The 18637-nt window shown below is 40.7% G+C and overlaps 1 protein-coding gene across 4 annotated transcripts in view; it reads left to right on the top strand.

Moving 5' to 3' along the window:
* LOC136886435 (G-protein coupled receptor Mth2) overlaps positions 1 to 16878 on the top strand; it is a 205674-nt gene extending 188796 nt beyond the window's left edge. For all 4 annotated transcript variants that reach the window (XM_067159213.2, XM_067159214.2, XM_067159212.2 and 1 more), the window contains 3 exons: positions 5354 to 5538; positions 14162 to 14339; positions 15813 to 16878. In XM_067159213.2, coding sequence (XP_067015314.1) covers positions 5354 to 5538; positions 14162 to 14339; positions 15813 to 16161 — 712 coding nt within the window. In that variant the 3' untranslated portion in view covers positions 16162 to 16878. The remainder of the gene's footprint in view (positions 1 to 5353; positions 5539 to 14161; positions 14340 to 15812) is intronic.
* Positions 16879 to 18637: the final 1759 nt, after the last annotated feature.

The following is an 18637-nucleotide window of genomic DNA, read 5'->3' as shown; positions in this document are numbered from 1 at the left end:
TGGAAGAGTACGTAATCATATTTAAATATCGTTGTCATATGTACCAGTATATATATATATTAAAATAAAATAGTGATTAAATAACGAGAAATGAAGGCACAAGGTGTGGTGTAATACAGTGGGGGAAAGCCCCAAGCTGTACAGCGTAGAGATAAGGTGTTGCATCTTGCAGCAGCAGTCGGTGTCAGTATTCATAGTGAGAGAAATGGAGCAAGAGGTAGGACCATCGCGTGTAGTGAAGCACAAAAGAGGAAAACCGCTCAGAAGTGACCATGGGCAGTGCATTGTGAATGTGTTCAATAAACTAAGTGAACAGATTCCAGGTTTAGTCGGTAATTCAGAAGTTCAGATCTTCGCACTGTTATTGTATGCGATGCGCAGCCCTGTACGTCCTAACACGAGACGTTGACGGGGTGGAGGTCGGTACTGCACGCTCAGCGAATCACAACTCTTTCTTTGGCGGAGGCGTGGACATACCCTACCATGTTTACATCAGGATTAAACTCTCGTGAAAAGACTAATAGATCGTATCCCGGCCCATCCTCACGATCGCGGCATTAAATTCATTAGGAGACTCTTTCAAATTTCTAAATTGCCCACGAAGGGAAAATCCGAGGGCCGTGGCTGTTATATAAAAGTTAAACTGATTTGTGTTAACGTAGCTTATTTTTTATTCCGATTAAACGGTACAAATTTATCTCCGATAGAGAATATCTGTAAGGTAAGTAGAGACTTACATTAGGTGAGTTTCTCTTTCCGTAAAACTTCGCTAACTTTGATAAGTACCGGTACCTGTTGAGGTTCAGGGACATGCATATCCATAGGAGAGATTAAGAAAAACAAGGTCAATTGATGGCACTAATTGACCCGCAGCACAGAAACATATCCCTGTTAAAATTTGTCTCCAGACATTCTTGAAGAACAATAAAGCAAGTGTCCTGTTATGTTACGATAAGGTAAAAGAAAACTGTTGAGTCGACGCCGCTTCCTGCGACGCAAGGAAAGCCACAACAGTGATTTTTTTTTTCCCCTTGTGAACCCACTTTGGTACTAAAAGCGTGTGCTGTAGTTCCTTTGTGGTCGATGCGGTTTCAGGAGACCACCGGAAAGTAGGTCACGGGTGGCCGTTTCCACCGACAACAAACCACACAATATACCCAAAATATTTGACCGGGCGAGTTGGCCGTGCGTTTAGGGGCGCACAGCTGTGAGCTTGCATCCGGGAGATAGTGGGTTCGAACCCCACTGTCGGCAGCCCTAAAGATGGTTTTCCGTGGTTTCCCATTTTCACACCAGGCAAATGCTGGGGCTGTATCTTAATTAAGGCCACGGCCGCTTCCTTACCATTCCTAGGCCTTTCCTATCGCATCGTCGCCATAAGACCTATCTGTGTCGGTGCGACGTAAAGCAACTAGCAATATATATTTGTGCATATGGACTTGACCCAGTTATAAGGCTGTATGCCCTACCTGACACCAACCCTTATGGAGGGATCTATTCACTGTGAAACAAACACAAATATCCAGTCCTCGAACCAGAAAAATCCCCGACCAGTTTGGGAATCTTTTTTTTTTTGCTATGGGCTTTACGTCGCACCGACACAGATAGGTCTTATGGCGACGATGGGATATGAAAGGCCTAGGAGTTGGAAGGAAGCGGCCGTGGCCTTAATTAAGGTACAGCCCCAGCATTTGCCTGGTGTGAAAATGGGAAACCACGGAAAACCATCTTCAGGGCTGCCGATAGTGGGATTCGAACCTACTATCTCCCGGATGCAAGCTCACAGCCGCGCGCCTCTACGCGCACGGCCAACTCGCCCGGTAGTTTGGGAATCGAACTCGCGGCTCTCTTAACAGAAGGTCACTACATCACCCTATGGGTGCGGGCGGTAGATTATCCATAGTATCCCCTACTTACTGTAAGAGAGGATTTCAGGGACTCTAAACTTTGAAGCGTGTGTCGGCGACTACGGGGCCACTAGCTGAGTTGGGCATTACTTCGCTTACCTGTGCCAGTCTCTTTTTTATCCGACCTCCCTTGGTCTAGGAAGTCTTTCAGCTTATCCCAGGTATTGCCGGAATTTGTAGAGCCACCTAGCCCGTTACGTGAGGAGCCTGGCACAAGTACGTGGAATCTATATAGGGGAGTCGTGGTTGCCAACCTATGGTCCCTAATTGAGAGCTCTTTAGTCTGTGCTGTCAAGTAGTTGATGACTATGTTGAATAACAGAGGATTCACTCTGAGGGTACAAGACTTCCTCGTAGACAGTCGAGATTTACTTCTGAAGACGTGAAGCTAAGTTCTCTGTGAGACATAAAGAGTTTCACGTTGTTTTCCTGACACGACATAAGCATGTCTACAAGTACGGGTCGTAAAAGCGTCAATGTTAACTTCCTTATTATTCACTCTCTTCGCCACTGGTGGTGATTATTGCTTTAAGAGGAAGTTTAACTTGGCAAACATCTTCTATAAACACTGTTTGTTTGTCCAACCCTTGTCCCGTTTCTCTACGGGGTCGGGTATGAGGTGAGATGGATCTGTCGTGGCGGGTTTTTATGACCGGATGCCCTTCCTGACGCCAACCTCATCAGATGAGTTAATGAGATGAAATGAATGACGTGATACATGATAAAGGGAGAGGGTGAAACCCGGTGCCGGCACATAGCCTACTCCTGTTGAATAGCACCAAGGGGTCCGCGCAAGGCTTAACGCCTCCATCCGACGGACGAACCACTATCAACAGCGTCGTATGCCCTCACTCCATATGAGCACTGTGGAAAGGTTTGTAATTTAATCCAGTGGGTGTTTTTTTCTAGTTGCTTTAGCCTACGTCACACCGACACAGATAAGGTCTTATGGCGACGATGGGACAGGAAAGGCCTAGGAATGGGAAGGAAGCGGCCGTGGCCTTAATTCAGGTACAGCCCTAGCATTTGCCTGGTGTGAAAATGGGAAACCACAGAAAACCATCTTCAGGGCTGCCGGCAGTGGGGTTCGAACCCACTATCTCCCGGGTGCGAGCTCACAGCTGCGCGGTCCTAACCGCACGGCCAACTTGCCCGGTAATCCAGGTTTTAGGCATACCACCACCTCCCCTACCCTGCTGGCCAACATTCTGATGGTAACATTTTTTTCGACCAACAAGACTCGAACCGGCTAGCCACGGTGTCAGATCATTTAGATTACAAAATATTAGAATCATTCTGTATTGACGGTTTTCATTTTACAAAGGAGAATACATTAGATTTTTCCTTAAGGAGAATACATTAAATTTTTCCTTTGTAAAGACTGTTTACACTGACCATACTATCTATGGCCCCCGCACAAACTGGACTCAGGAATCGTCGCACTGTGCTGTGGTCGTTGGGAAGGAAGTTACTGATTCAGAGCTGGTCTGACCTTTGCCTGTAAGAGACTTTTATGCTTGATTTGTAAGGTAAGCCATAGTGGTATAGCTGCGCCCAAATAATATCAACAGGGAAGTCGGCTTCAAGTTATCAAATTCATAGAGAACTTCACTCCAGAAATACATGCATAACACCACCATGGCACAGCGTGATGCACTCAAGAAACTGTCGACAGAGGGCGGTGAATCAGTAACTTCCCTCCCAACCACCACAGAACAGCGCAACAATCCCAGAGTCCAGTTAGTTTGGGGTTGTGGATAGTACGGTCAGGACTTCCACGTTCCTTCGAAGAATTTCTGTGCTCACTGTCGGAGGTAGACCTTCACATGCCCTGATGAAGGCAAATGTAATTTGGTGAAAAGCTCGGCTTTATTAAATACGAAGGGTGTACTATATTGTTTTACACTTTATTTTTTTCTACCCAAATGAAGTACATTACACGTCAGTTGTTAGGTCCACCTTCTCAGCATAATCTCCTTGTAACCATATGTACTTTCACCATCGACCTTCCTGAAACCATTCTTTTGGAGTGCTGCCTACCCATGCCTCGACAGCTGTGTCCATTCTGCAAAATCCGCAAAACGGCGACCACGCAGAGGTTTCTTCATGTTCCCAAACAGGTGATAATCACTTGGTGCCAAGTCGGGAGAGAATGGTGGGTGTGGCAGCACCGTGAATCCCATTTGATCAATGGCAGCGGTGGTCTCTCGGCTAGTGTGGGGCCGGGCATTGTCATGTTGCAGAAGCACACCTTTAGCCCATTTTCCTGGCCGCTTAGTTTGAATGGCATAACGTAAGCGCTTAAGAGTTGCCACATATGCTGCACTGTTTATCGTGGCCCCAAATTCCAGCCAGTCAATGAGGATGATGCCCTTTGTGTCCCAGAACACTGTTGCCATTTGCTTGCCAACTGATGGCACTGTTTGACATTTCTTTGGGGGTAGACTGCCCCTATGCTTCCATTGTATCGATTGTTGTTTTGTTTGTGGCTCATGGTAATGGAGTCATGTCTCATCACCAGTCACAAGCCTAGCCATTAAGTCGGTTTGATCTTGATCATGGCGTTGCAAAAGTTCTCTGCACACGTCCACACGCTTCTGCTTTTCGTCTGCAGACACCTTCCCCAATTGTAAGTGTCTGTGCACGGTCCGCTGCAGGGTGTTTTGGCTAATTCACGTGGCTGCCTCCATTTCCGTAAATGTGATGCATTTGTTTTCTTGGATGGCCTGTTCGACCCAGGCAATGTTGGCTGGTGTTGACTCTGTCACATTCCTTCCAGAACTGGTTTCCTTGTCCACCGATGTGTGCCCTGTTTTCCAACCTTCCACCCAGTTGAAAACTGTTTTCCGTGCCGGCGCATATTCTCCACAGACCACCACCAAGTGTCGATGAATTTCTGCAGTGGTTACGCCTTCTTTCTGTAGGAACCAAGTCGTATAGCGCTGTATCTGAAGGTTGTTTTCCATGTTGTCTGCTCCTACGCCGACAGTGTTGTTATGAAATGGCTATAACGAGTGCATTCGTTGGCCCCGTGCATGTGCTGCTACCAAACAGTGGAACAAGACACTAGTTACACGTCACCACCTTCAAAAGTGAAATGTAAACCATACCCGGACGTACAAAAAATAAAGTGTAAAACAATATAGTACGCCCCCTCGTAAATATAAGTGGCTTTAATCCAGTTAACATATTCATTTCTTTATTTTGACCAAGGGATGTTGGATAGGATAGATGAAAGAGAGGAGCCCAGCAGAAGTAAATGGGAGCAATGCCAGGACTCAGCTTAAGGGCTCCATGGTCATCAATCCACTCTGCCAAGTTAAGAGCCCCTGGGGCTCCTCAATGCATGAAAGGTTTTATGTCTTGTCTGTAACTTACAGTAATTACTTGTTCTCAATGTATTCTCTTTTAATGTTTCTACAGAGTTAGTTTCCATGATGTTTCAGCGGTTTCCGGCCACCTCAAGGCAGTGTATCTGAGCGAGACCGCAAGAAATTCATCTACTACTCTCTGTATGCATGGGGAAGTCCTACTATCATCCTCATTGTGACAGCCGTCATGGAATTTGTTGAAAGCATCCCTGACACTTACCTGAAGCCAAATTTTGGTGTTAAAGCTTGTTGGTTCAAAGGTAAGCATTACATACTTGGAAGGTTATCCCTTTAAAATTATTTGACCATCAATAACATTGAAATCTGGAGATAAATATGTTAGTGAAAAGCAGATACCAATGGTATTTTAGGGTTTTTAAATTTGTTAATCCTGTACAACTAATGTCTGACACTCAAGGAAATCGTGGACAGCAAATGTTTAATGCTCTGACCTCTCTTGATAACTGTGGATATAAATTATTATTATTATTATTATTATTATTATTATTATTATTATTATTATTATTATTATTATTATTATTATTATTATCATCATCATTATTATTACGCAGAATGGAAAACAGACTAGTGGTCGCTGGTGGCATAAATGTTCTAACGTTGGAGTGGGACATGCCACAAACAGACTCCAGAGGACGGCGTATAATGGAGATGGCAGCCAGAACGGGTTTGGTGATCAACAACATTGGAAATGTGCCAACATTTTGACGGCCAGGATACCAGGGAACAATACTGGATGTAACCTTCTCATCAGAGGATATCGCACGTAAGATTACTGAATGGCAAGTGATCGAGAACTATACGGGGAGTGATCATCAATATATCATCTTTCAACTGCTCCAGGAATCTCCTCAAGTAAGAAACATCTTGCGCAGGCCAGCACGGTGGAATGTAGCTGGTATCAACAAGGAAAAGTTTATTGATGTAATATGAAATAGAATGGAGAACATAACAGAAAAATGTATTGGTCGTAGAGGGAAAGAAGCAGCTGGTGTATGTGTTGAACTAACCATGCAGCTAATCCACCAAGCATGCAATGTCTCAATGTCCCAAAGCAGATCACAAAATAGCAAGCACCCAGCGTACTGGTGAACCAAAGAGATTGCTGAACTGAGAAGGAATTGTCTGCGACTTCAATGCAGGGCTCAGAGGATGAGAGGCAGTCCAGAGAATACCTCAGTCACAGCAGAGTACAAGTCAGCGAAGAAAGAACTCCGTAATGCAATTAGAAAGAGTAAAGCCGATAAATTGTGGGCATTGGCAAAAAGTAAAAGATGATCCATGGGGACTAGGTTACAAGATTGTAATGAAGAAACTCAGGACATTTTCCACTCCGAGTATGGATCCGCAAACCATTAAACAAATTGTGGATACCCTATTCCCAGACCATCCAGAGAGGATTGATTGTAATAATAATATATGAGAATTTATTGGACTCCAACCTATTCAATATATTACAGGATGTTAACATTTTTAGTTAAACATCGTTAAAATGGAGACATGTTTCGCCCTCCATGTGGGGCATCATCAGTCATATCAAAACATGTCTCCATTTTAACAATGTTTAACTAAAAATGTTAACATCCTGTAATGTATTGAATAGGTTGGAGTCCAATAAATTCTCTTATATTATTATTTAAATTCTTTCTATACGGAAAATAAAATGATTTTCATTACTTGTAAGGATTGATTGTGACGATGAAAAAGAACTGGATGATATACCCACCCCTCTTCAGAGTAGAAGAGCTGAATAGAGCTATTAGCTCTCTTAGAAACAAGAAGACTCCAGGACCAGATGGAATACCTGCAGAAGTGCTAAAGATAATATCAGAACTCAGTCCAGAACTGTTTCTGAATATGTACAATCACTGCCTGCAAGCAGGTGTTTTTAGATCCCGATGAAAAATGGCCCAATTGGTTTTGATCAGCAACAGAAAACTTGGTGGTTATAGACCTTTATGTATGCTGGATACAGCTGGAAAAGGTCTGGAGAAACTTCTGCAGCCCTCCTCTCAGCAGTTCAACTAGCAGGGGATCTATCTGTTCGCCAACATGGATTTCAGAGAGGGCACTCGACGCTGGATGCAGTGTGGGAGGTGGTGATACAGCAGAAAGAGCACAAACAGGCAATCATCACTCCCGTAAATTGACGCTTCTTGTGACCCTGGATGTGAAGAATGCCCTCAATTTGGCAAGGTGGAGCGACATGTTGATAGCTCTTGAAGAAACTTTCAAGCTACCACAATATCTTATGCACATAATGAGAGATTACTTCAAAGACCGCACTCTGCTGTATGATATGGAAGATGGACAAAAGACAAAACATCTGATGACTGGTGCAGGGCAGGGATCGATCCTTGGTCCAGATCTTTGGAACATAATGTACAATGGCTTGTTATGTTTGGAGATGCCAGAGGACACGAAGCTTGTGGGCTATGCTGATGATGTGGCCACTTTGATAGTGGCTCATAATGTTGAAATGGCTCAAATCAAACTGAACCAGGTGATGCGGCGCATAAAAGAATGGATGATGACTCACAGTCTAACACTAGACGAAAACAAAATGGAGATAGTTCTTCTGACGAGGAAAAGGATCGAGACTCTTGTGCCAATGACTGTTGGAGAGTTAGTGATTGAAACATCTGCGATCACAAAGTATTTAGGCATGACACTTGACTCCAAGCTCACATTCTGGAATCATATTCAGAGAGCGACAGATAAGGCAGCAAAATACATGACTGCACTTAGCAGACTGATGAGAAATATTAAAGGTCCGAAATCCAGTAAATGACGTCTTCTCATGTCGACTGTTCAGTCAGTGCTCCGGTATGGCTCTGAAATCTGGGCTGAATCCTTGAGATTTGCTTGGTATTGGAGAAGGATAGCTGCCATACAACGGAGAGCAGCTTTACGTATTGCATGTGCATACCGCACTGTTTCCGAACCTGCAATCTTCACGGTGGCAACATAGCCCCAATAGACCTACTTGCATTAGAGCGACAAGAACTCTGGCGTACACCAGGAGAACTGGGAAAGAAATATGCAAAGAAACGTGCCTTCAGTCAACAGATGAGGCTATGGCAACTCAGATGGGAAAGTGACCCTCGGGGTAAATGGACCAAGGGACTGATACCACACTTGGATATCTGAGTTGAAAGGGTTCACAGTGAGCTTCTAACAGGACATGGATATTTTTGGAAATTCTTGCATAGAGTGGGCAGAGCAAGTGATGCAGCATGCATATACTGTGACGACATCAATGACGTATTTCACACCTTCTTTGTGTGCGGCCACTGGATGATACAGAGAAGATGTTTGGAAACTGAACTAGGAGAACTGACAGCAGATAATATTATTTCTGCAATGCTACAAAACCAGGAATCTTGGGATCGTGTAGCACTGTATGTGGAGGATGTCCTTCATCAGAAGAAGAAGAAGAAGAAGAAGAAGAAGAAGAAGAAGAAGAAGAAGAAGAAGAAGAATAATTTGGAAGCGTACAAATGTTTGTAAAGAAGAAGTCTGAAAGGCAAAGTAAGCACGATATCATCCTGAAGTAATGCAAGACCGGTTCCGGGGTGTTGACACACATCGTGGGGAAAGGGTGTGTGGTTTTTAGTGGGTAAGAATCTCACACACTTGTGGAGTGCGGACCCTTCACAAGTGTCTTTTGAAGATTTTCCACAGTCCCTCATAAAAAAATTATTATTATTATTATTATTATTATTATTATTATTATGATTATTATTATTACATGACACATCCTGCTCTGCAACGTTAATTATAAATAGATCAGATAATGTGTCTCGATACAAAATTGTTCCATGCATGGCCAGCTACTTTTTGTATGTTTACTTTAGGACGTATATTACCTGTTAATTATATGCCAAGTGAATTTTTTTTGATTGAGATTTTACAAACTATTTTCTAGTTTTAGAGTTATTATTTTGTATTTTATTTAAAGCTTTAGTTTTGTATTATTTTGTTTTACAGGGAACTTTGTTGTTGTTCCATCCCATATTGTCTGGGAAGTAGTTTATCCTATGAAATAAATAATAAAAATAAGTGATAACTTACATATATACACATCACGCTATACATATGATGCACGTTTCCAATGGCCGTTGAGACTGCCACCATTCAGCATAGCGACTCTGAAAACTGTGGATTCAACCCTACTCTGTTATTTTGGACATTTTCTTTTCCACCTCCTCTGACCTGCATGTCAGTGGAGGCTGAACGTGAATTTAAATGGCATCCAGAATGTCACCATTCATCTCAGTGACCCCAAAAAGTATTCATATGATATAAACTTTATGGTTTTGATCCGTAGTGAATTGTGATCACAATAATAACTAAACTTATGTCGTAATGGTCCCCCTTTCCAATACTGTACTATGTTTACATTACATTTTTAATCTAGGAACTAGTATCGACCTTGGCTGGCCATTATCAGCCTTAATGCAAAACTGTACAAACACATCTAATAACTAAAACAAATGTATAAACATACACAAATGACTTTAAAAGGTGTTAGGAACTTGTGGGATGAACTATGTGGACAACATGTAAAATATGACGAAATTAACATCTGGCTCTAAAATTCTTAGATGCATTGCATCATGTCAAAATGTTCCATGAGTGCTTGCTGTTAAAATATCATGTAATGCTGAAAAGTTGCTCTCTTGGACATTATCAATGGTTGAATCAAGGACGGCACATGAAGATATGGTTAAATAAAACTGACACATTCTTACTTGTAGCAGGTACACATTCACAATTCAATGCGGTGTCCATTAAGCTAACCTGAAAAAATGATAGACAAAATTAATGAACTGAACAGCATTTTCATGATATTAATGAATTTTATTGAAGCACTAATGGAAAGCTGTATTTTTTAAAATATATAGACTATTATTATTATTATTATTATTATTATTTGCATATTCACCCTGTTGGATCACACATTACATTTATGATTCACCTTTCTAACAGACCATATTGCACTGTGTGCCTGTTTTTTTTTTCCTTTGACCACTTAGTCTCCGATCTTTTAGGGACTTCATTCTCTGGTTTTACTACCCATCTATTTATCTTCTGATGGTAAATGTTTCTGTCCAGTATTTCTGATGTTTCTATCTGGGCCTTTTCCAGATCATTTTTAACATCTTGTATTCATGGAACGTTCTTCAGCTTTTCAGCATATATCAAAATCTTGTGAATTAGCCTTGAAGATGATAGTCTGTGGATTAGCCTTGAAAACGATAGTCTGTGAACGTGTGGATAGAATTTCAGTCTTCATTTCCTGATGTCTGCAGCAAAGTTGGACAGTCTTTCCATAGCTCTGCATGATTTGAGTCTATACCCTTCTCCTTTTCTCTCTGGGCCCAGAATTTTCCTCAAGATCTTCCTTGCCTCCTTCAAGATGTTCTCCCAATCACCTTTATTATTAAATACCAAGATATCGCTTGCATACAGCACTTCAAGTTTAATTACCATACTATAATGTTTGATTTTTGTATGTATGGACATGCATTTCTTGTAGATGTCACGGGTTTTCCAATATGCTCTTTTGAGTTTTTGTAATCAGACTTTCTGTGCTTCCTTTTTCAACCCTGTTGGTTCTAGGATCTCACCAAGATATTTAAAGTATGGAACTCGTTTGATCTGCCCCATATTTTGTTTGTAATTCCTGAATGTCAAATTTAATGCAAATAAACTTGGTCTTCTTGAATGAGATTTGTAGTCCAGTTTTCTCAGCGCATTCCTTGAGGACTTCAATCTGTTTGATTGCTGAAATATCACTGTCTGTTTGTATTGCTAGGTCGTATTATTATTATTATTATTATTATTATTATTATTATTATTATTATTATTATTATTATTATTATTATTATTATTATTATTATTATTATTATTATTATTATTATTATTATTATTATTATTATTATTATTATTATTATTATTATTATTATTATTTTATTAATCAGAAGAAGATGTATTGCCCTGCTGTTATAGCACTTCCAAACGTTCATTGAAAGAAGAAATCTTGCTCCTGAACAGCTGAGATCTTCTTCTGAAGACGCAGAGCAAAGTACTCTGCAAAATGCAAAGAGTTTCACCTTCTTTAATTGACAGAGCAACAGCCCATATCATGTCTACAAGTATGAGCCATGAAAGCATCAATCTAAATATTATTAGAACACTTGAAACAACTTCATCCTCTCCTTGAATGTATCCGTTTCCAAGTTGCAACACCCAGCAAATTTTTACGCCACGCTACTGGATTTTAGGCACATACGCATTTTGCCCATTTCTAGAGAAAGAAGTCAAGGCAGAAAGATGGCGGGAACATATCCAACAGTTATATCAAGGTAAAGATGTAGAAAATCTGCTTCTGGAACAAGAAGGGGCTCTTGATGCTGATGAAATGGGAGATTCGATTTTGAGGTAGAATTCGACACAGCTTCGACATACCTAAATAGGAACAAGGCACCTGGAATTGACGACATTCCCTCTGAATTACTGACTGCCTTAGGAGAAACCAGCATGGCGAGATTATTCCATTTAGTGCGTAAGATGTATGAAACAGGAGAAGTGCCATCCAGTTTTCGGAAGAATGTTGTTATACCTATTCCCAAGAAAGCTGGGACAGCAAGTTACCATAATATGGATTCCCTCACATAAGGGTATAAAAGGCAATGAACAAGCTGACATATCAGCTAAAGAAGCAACTCGTCTTCCTGTACATGATCCAAACTTCCTAATTCCCCCACACCGATGTTGCTCCTTTTCATACTACAAAGATCTGAAAACAATGGTTAACTCAGTGGACACGGGAACAACCCACAAGACTCCATGATATTAGGCGTGGATCTACAGATAAATTTGATGTTTCATTCCTTCAGCATCGAGAACAAGTGCTCATTACTAGAAAACAAGTAGGCCATAGCAAACTAACTGTTCTCTAAGAAACCTCCACCAATATGTGACACCTGTCAAAAAAGAAAAACTGTTGACCACATTTTACTGGAATGCCATCTATATGATCAACAAAGACAATTGTGTAATTTAAACCAGAATAATAGTGCATGTGACATCTTCAACAAAAGTACTCAGTGTAAGACAAATCTACCCAATGACATGTAATCACTATCTGGTCAATATATACTGTTGTTATTTTTGCAATTGTAACTCTATGTAATCAATGTAATAATCCTTAATGTATAACTATAATTGTCGCGATACGACTATATAAGTTAAAGCGACAATAAATAAACTAAAAAAGAAAAAAAGAAAGCCGGTGATGACAAGTGTGAAAACTAAAACTACCACCAGATTAGTTCAGTATCTCACGCCTGCAAAATTCTAACATGTATTATTTACAGAAGAATGGAACGACAAGTTGAAACTAAGTTGGGAGAACAATTTTGCTTCAGAAAAAATGTAGGAACATGTGAAACAATTCTGATTTTACATCTGATCTGAGAGGATCGAATTAAGAAGGACAAGTCCACGTACATGGCATTTGTAGATCTAGAAAAGGCATTTGATAATGTTGATTGGACCAAGCTATTTGAGATCCTGAAGGTGATCGTAATCAGATGCTGAAAACTAAGAATTATCTACATTCTGTACAAAAATCAGTTGATAAGAATCAAGAGCTTTGAAAAAAGAAGCAGGAATCCAGAAAGGAGTGAGGCAAGGCTGCAGTATGTTTCCTCTCCTTTTTAATGTTTATGTAAACAGCCAGTAAAGGAAAGCAAAGAGGAATTTGGAAAGGGAATCATAATCTGAGGAGAGGAAATCAAAACCCTGAGATTCGCCGATACTATTGTTATTTTATCTGAGAATGCAGATCTGGAGAAATTGCTGAATAGTATGGACAGAGTCTTGTGTAAGGAATACAAGGTGAAAATAAATAAGTCCTAAACAAAAGTAATGGAGTGCAGTCAAATGAAGTCAGGTAATGCAGAGAATATTAGATTAGGAAATGAAGTCTTAAAGGAAGTAGATGAGTATTGTTACTCGGATAGTAAAATAACTAACGATGGCGGAAGTAAGGAGGACATAAAATGCAGACTAGCACAAGCAAGGAAGGTCTTTCTTAAGAAAATAAATTTCTCTCTTTGAACGTGATATATAAATTAGAAAGATGTTTTTGAAGACTCTAGCGCGTGGCAATGTATGGACGTGAAACATTGACAATAACTAGTTCATAAAGGAAGAGAATAGAAGCTTTTGAAATGTGGTGTTACAGAAGAATGCTGAAGGTGGGATGGATCGATTGAATCAGGAATGAGGAGATACTGAGTCGAATTTATGAGAGGAGATCGATTTGGCTAAATATGACGAGAAGAAGAGTTAGAATGATAGGACACATCTTAAGACACCCAGCACTTGCGCAGTTGGTTTTTGAGGGAAGTGTAGGCGGTAAGAACAGTAGAGGTAGACCAAGGTATAAATAGAACAAGCAGATTAGAGCAGATGTAGGATGCAGTAGTTACATAAAAATGAAAAGCTTAGCACAGGATAGGATGGTCTGGAGCACTACATCATACCAATCCATGGGTGTTTTGCTATCAAACACCTGTTATATTTCTGACCTGCATCCATAATTAATTAATTTTCTTTAACAATGGAGTCCTACTCATTGGCTGAATGGTCTTAATACACTTCTCTTCATTGTCACAAAAATCAACATCAGGTACCAACCCCAATCATGAAAAAAAGGTCAGGAAGAAGAAGGAGAGACATTTTATCAACAGGAAATATCTAATCTTGTAAGATTACCAACTAGCACTACTTTTTAGCTCCTTTTGCCTTAACCAGTATGTTTTTTCATAAACCATACGTTGCTTGTTCCAGAGAAGAGTGCTTCATTTGCGTACTTCTATGGCCCTATGGCTGCCCTGTTGCTGGTTAACTTCATCTTGTTCATCTACACCACCGTGAAGATCATCCAGGTTCAGAGAGACACGCGCATACTGCACAATGGAGAGAGTGGTCGTCACGATGGCTCTAACTTCAAGAAGGACAAAAAGAGGTAAGGTCATGTTGACTTCTTCACAATATTTTATGTTTAGCAATGAAAGAAAGACAGAAACATCAAAGGAACACAGTGACATGTTGGTGTTGCGAGAGGGATAAATAAAATATTGTTATCATTATCATCTTTACATTTTCCCATTTATGTGGGGTCTGCCTTCTTGCATTACTTCATCCACTTCAATCGATCCGTAGCGTCCCGGGGGCTGAGTTTGTTGAGCCGCGTATCTTCTCTCGCACAGCCCAGCCAGCATATTTGAGATTGCCCTCAAGGTCGGCGACCCTCCACCTCGAGTTCAAGGGCAGTCTTTGTGAATGAGGTTTCACTGCTATGGGGTACATGCGCATACTATAGCAGCTGTGATCCATGCATTTCCACTGTGATTGGAGTAACCTTGAATTTGTTCCACACGTCATTGTACCTGATATGGTCTAGTCAAGTCAAGCCATTGGAACATCACAGGATCTTCATTCCCATTGCATGAAGTGCCTGTTCATGCTTTGACGCTGTAGGCCAGCATTTGTCTCCATAAAGGGCAACCGGTCTGACCATTGTACAGTAGACTTCAGATTTCAGATGCAATAGAATTTTCCTATCAGACAGGACTCCAGTAACTTGGCAGAAGAACAAAAGTCTAAATTCATTAACATCTCTGTACGATAAAACCGTATAAGACATAAACGATGAGAAATTGTATTCTCTATAACTTTTGTTTTGTAGTATTTATCATGAGGGCCGCTAATAACATATAATTTAAGTACTTCAGACCCCTCAAATAAGGGAACCATATAATACGGGACACCTGGCAACCGTAGTACAAACAGACATAAAGAGAGTGTGCGAGAAATACCTCGTATCCCACAACGCTTCTTCCTATCCATTATTTTCCTTAAGACTGGTCACACCTCCCAGTCACACAGTCCATCAGAACAATGTTTGTTGAGTTCATTTTCCTGTGCTCAGAAAAAACCTTAAATACATTATATTGTAGTAGTGAGTAAATACTTCATGAAAATATACATTCCTACAGTGCAAGCTTAATTTTCCTTTACACATGAGCATAGTAAAATGAACGCAACAGACACTGTTTTGATGGACTGCACATCATATGTGACTGGGAGGTGTGACCAGTCTTAAGGAAAATAATGGATAGGAAGAGCATCGTGGGATATGGGGTATTGCTTGCGCACCGTCAATATGGAAGATTAAAAACTGCATTTCCTTCTTATTGTGGACACCACCAATATAGAAATACCATTCTTTTTTTTAATTCTGAGCAATGTACCTACAAAACTTTTTATTTTATAAGTGTTTTTCAGAAGTAATTTTAAACATTTGAATTCAGAATACTCTTTTTGTAAAATTATTGAAATAAGATGTTAATTATTGTTGATCCAAGTGGTCACCTCTGTCTGTTATTTTGCTAGATATAACATTGTCCGAGTACTAAATGTTGGATCTGCATTTCAGGTTGATACTGTATGCAAAACTCTTCTGTCTGATGGGCTTGACGTGGATCACCGAGATAATTTCTGTGCTGTACCAGGACTCTCCACATTATTACTGGTACGTCACGGACGCCATCAATCTGCTTCGAGCCGTCTTCATCTTCATCATCTTCTGCTGCAAACGCAAAGTGTTCCGCCTCCTAAAACAGCGACTTTTTCCGTCTTTTGGTGCAGAGAACAATGCTAGCCAATCGAATGGTACAAGGAAGAGCAGCAGTAGTACCCAGAACAGTATTCTGCCGCCTATTCCCATGAATCAGCTCAATAGGAACGGGAAGGTGGCGGACAAGACCACTCCAGAAAACCGGTGAAATTTAGCTGCAGCTGAAAGCAGCTTTTCTCAAAAGAAACACCCAGCAATTGTGCTGGATGATTTGCAAGAACAGGAAGAATAAGAACATGGGGACCTTCAATCCCTGCAAGATTTTCGAAGTGCAAGAGTTATTCAAAAAACAAAACTTTTTGCGTCATCTCCTTGAAATGTGACGGATGCAATACGGGCCCGCCTACCAAAATAAAAATTCAGACCCCCTCAAATAAAATGTAAAAGCCTAGGAATAACTAATATGCCGTAAATTTACTTGCTGCAGGTAGAAGTAATGCAAAATATTATCAAGTGATATAGACAAAGGGAGTATGCATTATTGTAAGACTATTAAAAGAATAATGTTTAATAGGTTATAGTGACTGCCTCCATGGTTTAATGGATAAGCTGCTGAACTGCCAACCATGAACTACTTTGTACACAATTAATTAGTTTCATTTTTCAGTAACTGCAGAAATATACTCTGTAACCGATATTGAAGACTCAGTAATAATCATTTATTTGATTACAACACAGAGAAATATATGAACAAAATGAAATCATAAACGGTTCAAATAAAGTTATATCATATATCATATATCAAACTGCACAACTGATAAGTCTAGTCTAATATTAATTTTGAACAGAGAGCTTGTTCAAAACTAAGATGATTGATTGTTACTACACCGACGTCTTGTTCGCATTATACTCTTTATCTTTGAGTCCAACCCTTCGTAAGGATGTAGTGGCATCACGCAACAAGCCTTTTGGTGATCTGCCTGCAGGAGTCTCTGCTTTGGGCATGGTGACTTGCTTGCTGTAAGCTCATCCTGGTCAAGCTCTTGATCTGGTCCATCCAAAGGAACGGTGCACGTCCTCTAGGTCTTCAACCGTCGACTTTTCCCTCTATGATAAGTATTTCCATTGCCTCCTGTCTTCTGGCAATATGACCAACATATCTGAGTTGTTTTTGGTTGATAAGGGTCGACAGTCATGTTATGATGCCGAGCTGTTGCAGGATCAATTCAGTAGTACAGTGTGCTGTCCATGGTATTCGCAGTAATCTCCTATAGCACCACATTTCTAGAGCATCAATCCTGCGGTGATCCACTATCTTCATCGTCCATGTTTCTGCTGCATAGATCACTACATCGAAGATCAGAGTTCGAATGAGGGTGAGCTTTGTCTTGGAAGTGATGGAGGTGTCCTTCCAGATATGTCTTGCTGTTGAATGCACTTGCAGATCTCAGGTTCACAGTCTCAGGTATTTGCGTCTCTGGTCTATTCATGTGGCCTGATACCATTTACTTTTTCTCGGACAACTAGTGTAGTATTTCAAGGCTGTTTTCTCTCTTTATGACATGTCCAGACAACTGCAAGGTTCACTGCTATTTCCACAACACATAGCACAACATTCCTTGATCTGAACGGTGACTGTTGAGGGGGAAAAACATCCGGGTCTGCAATGTAAACAACTTGTGACATGGCATTCAGCTCATATGATCCTCCTTATGCGCTTGTGTAACTTAGAAATGTCTCCATCATTACCAAGTGTCCAGCGTGCTAGCCTTTGGTCCAGAATATTCCGGGTTTGATTCCTGGCCGGTCCGCGATTTTAACCTTCATTGGATAATTCCAGTGGCTCCGGGGCTTTCTCTCTCAGGCCTCTTCGGAGGCCACACACCATTATTATTTATACTAGCAAGTTTTTTGGTTTCTTTTTACAAGTAGTTGTACATCGTGCCAACACAGATAGGTCTTATGGCAATGATGGGAAACCATGGAAAATCATCTTCAGGGCTCGAACCCACTATCTCACTCGATTTACCAAGTTTGAAGCCAAATTTTATACAAATGCATTGTTCTTCAAGATATGTAACTGTTATTAAAATCTGCCAGTAGGCTCTGCTATTAGTTAAAGCATATTCTATGTGCTATTGAGAAAGTTTGCTCTTTAACTGATCAGCCTTTGTAATTATTTCATTATCTTGGCTGATGAAAGGAGAACATAATAATACATCTTGGTTTCTTCACTGTACTGCCTGGTAATAAGCGGTTCCTTTTAGGCAATCTTTTTTTACCATGCCTGGTCCTAAAAGGGTTACATTATGTGTTCAGTTCTCTTAAAGTCACTGCAGGTAGCTCATCCAAAGAACGAAGATATGAATGCACTGTTAAAAGTAGTGAACAAGAAGTTGCTATTTTTCCAATGCTTTATAAGTGTTCAGTACCAAGAGGTGTTTGGAGTGTATGTAAATATAAGGGGTGATCAAACATTTTCCGTTAGACGGCCGTTACAGTCCTGAATCGGGATGCCAGTCGGGCAAAATCGCTGTGAGCATTGAGGCACCCATCCCACCCACCGACGCACCAGGTTGAAGATCCCCGTGTGGTAAAACACCATGTCCTGCTGCGTGAAGAAGTCCGTAACCATCTTCTGCACATCCTCGTCGACACTTCAAGGCCTTTTTGAGGGGAGTGAC

This window comes from Anabrus simplex, chromosome X (genome assembly GCF_040414725.1).
Source record: "Anabrus simplex isolate iqAnaSimp1 chromosome X, ASM4041472v1, whole genome shotgun sequence".
NCBI lineage: Eukaryota > Metazoa > Arthropoda > Insecta > Orthoptera > Tettigoniidae > Anabrus > Anabrus simplex.
This window is presented reverse-complemented; position numbering and strand designations above follow the sequence as displayed.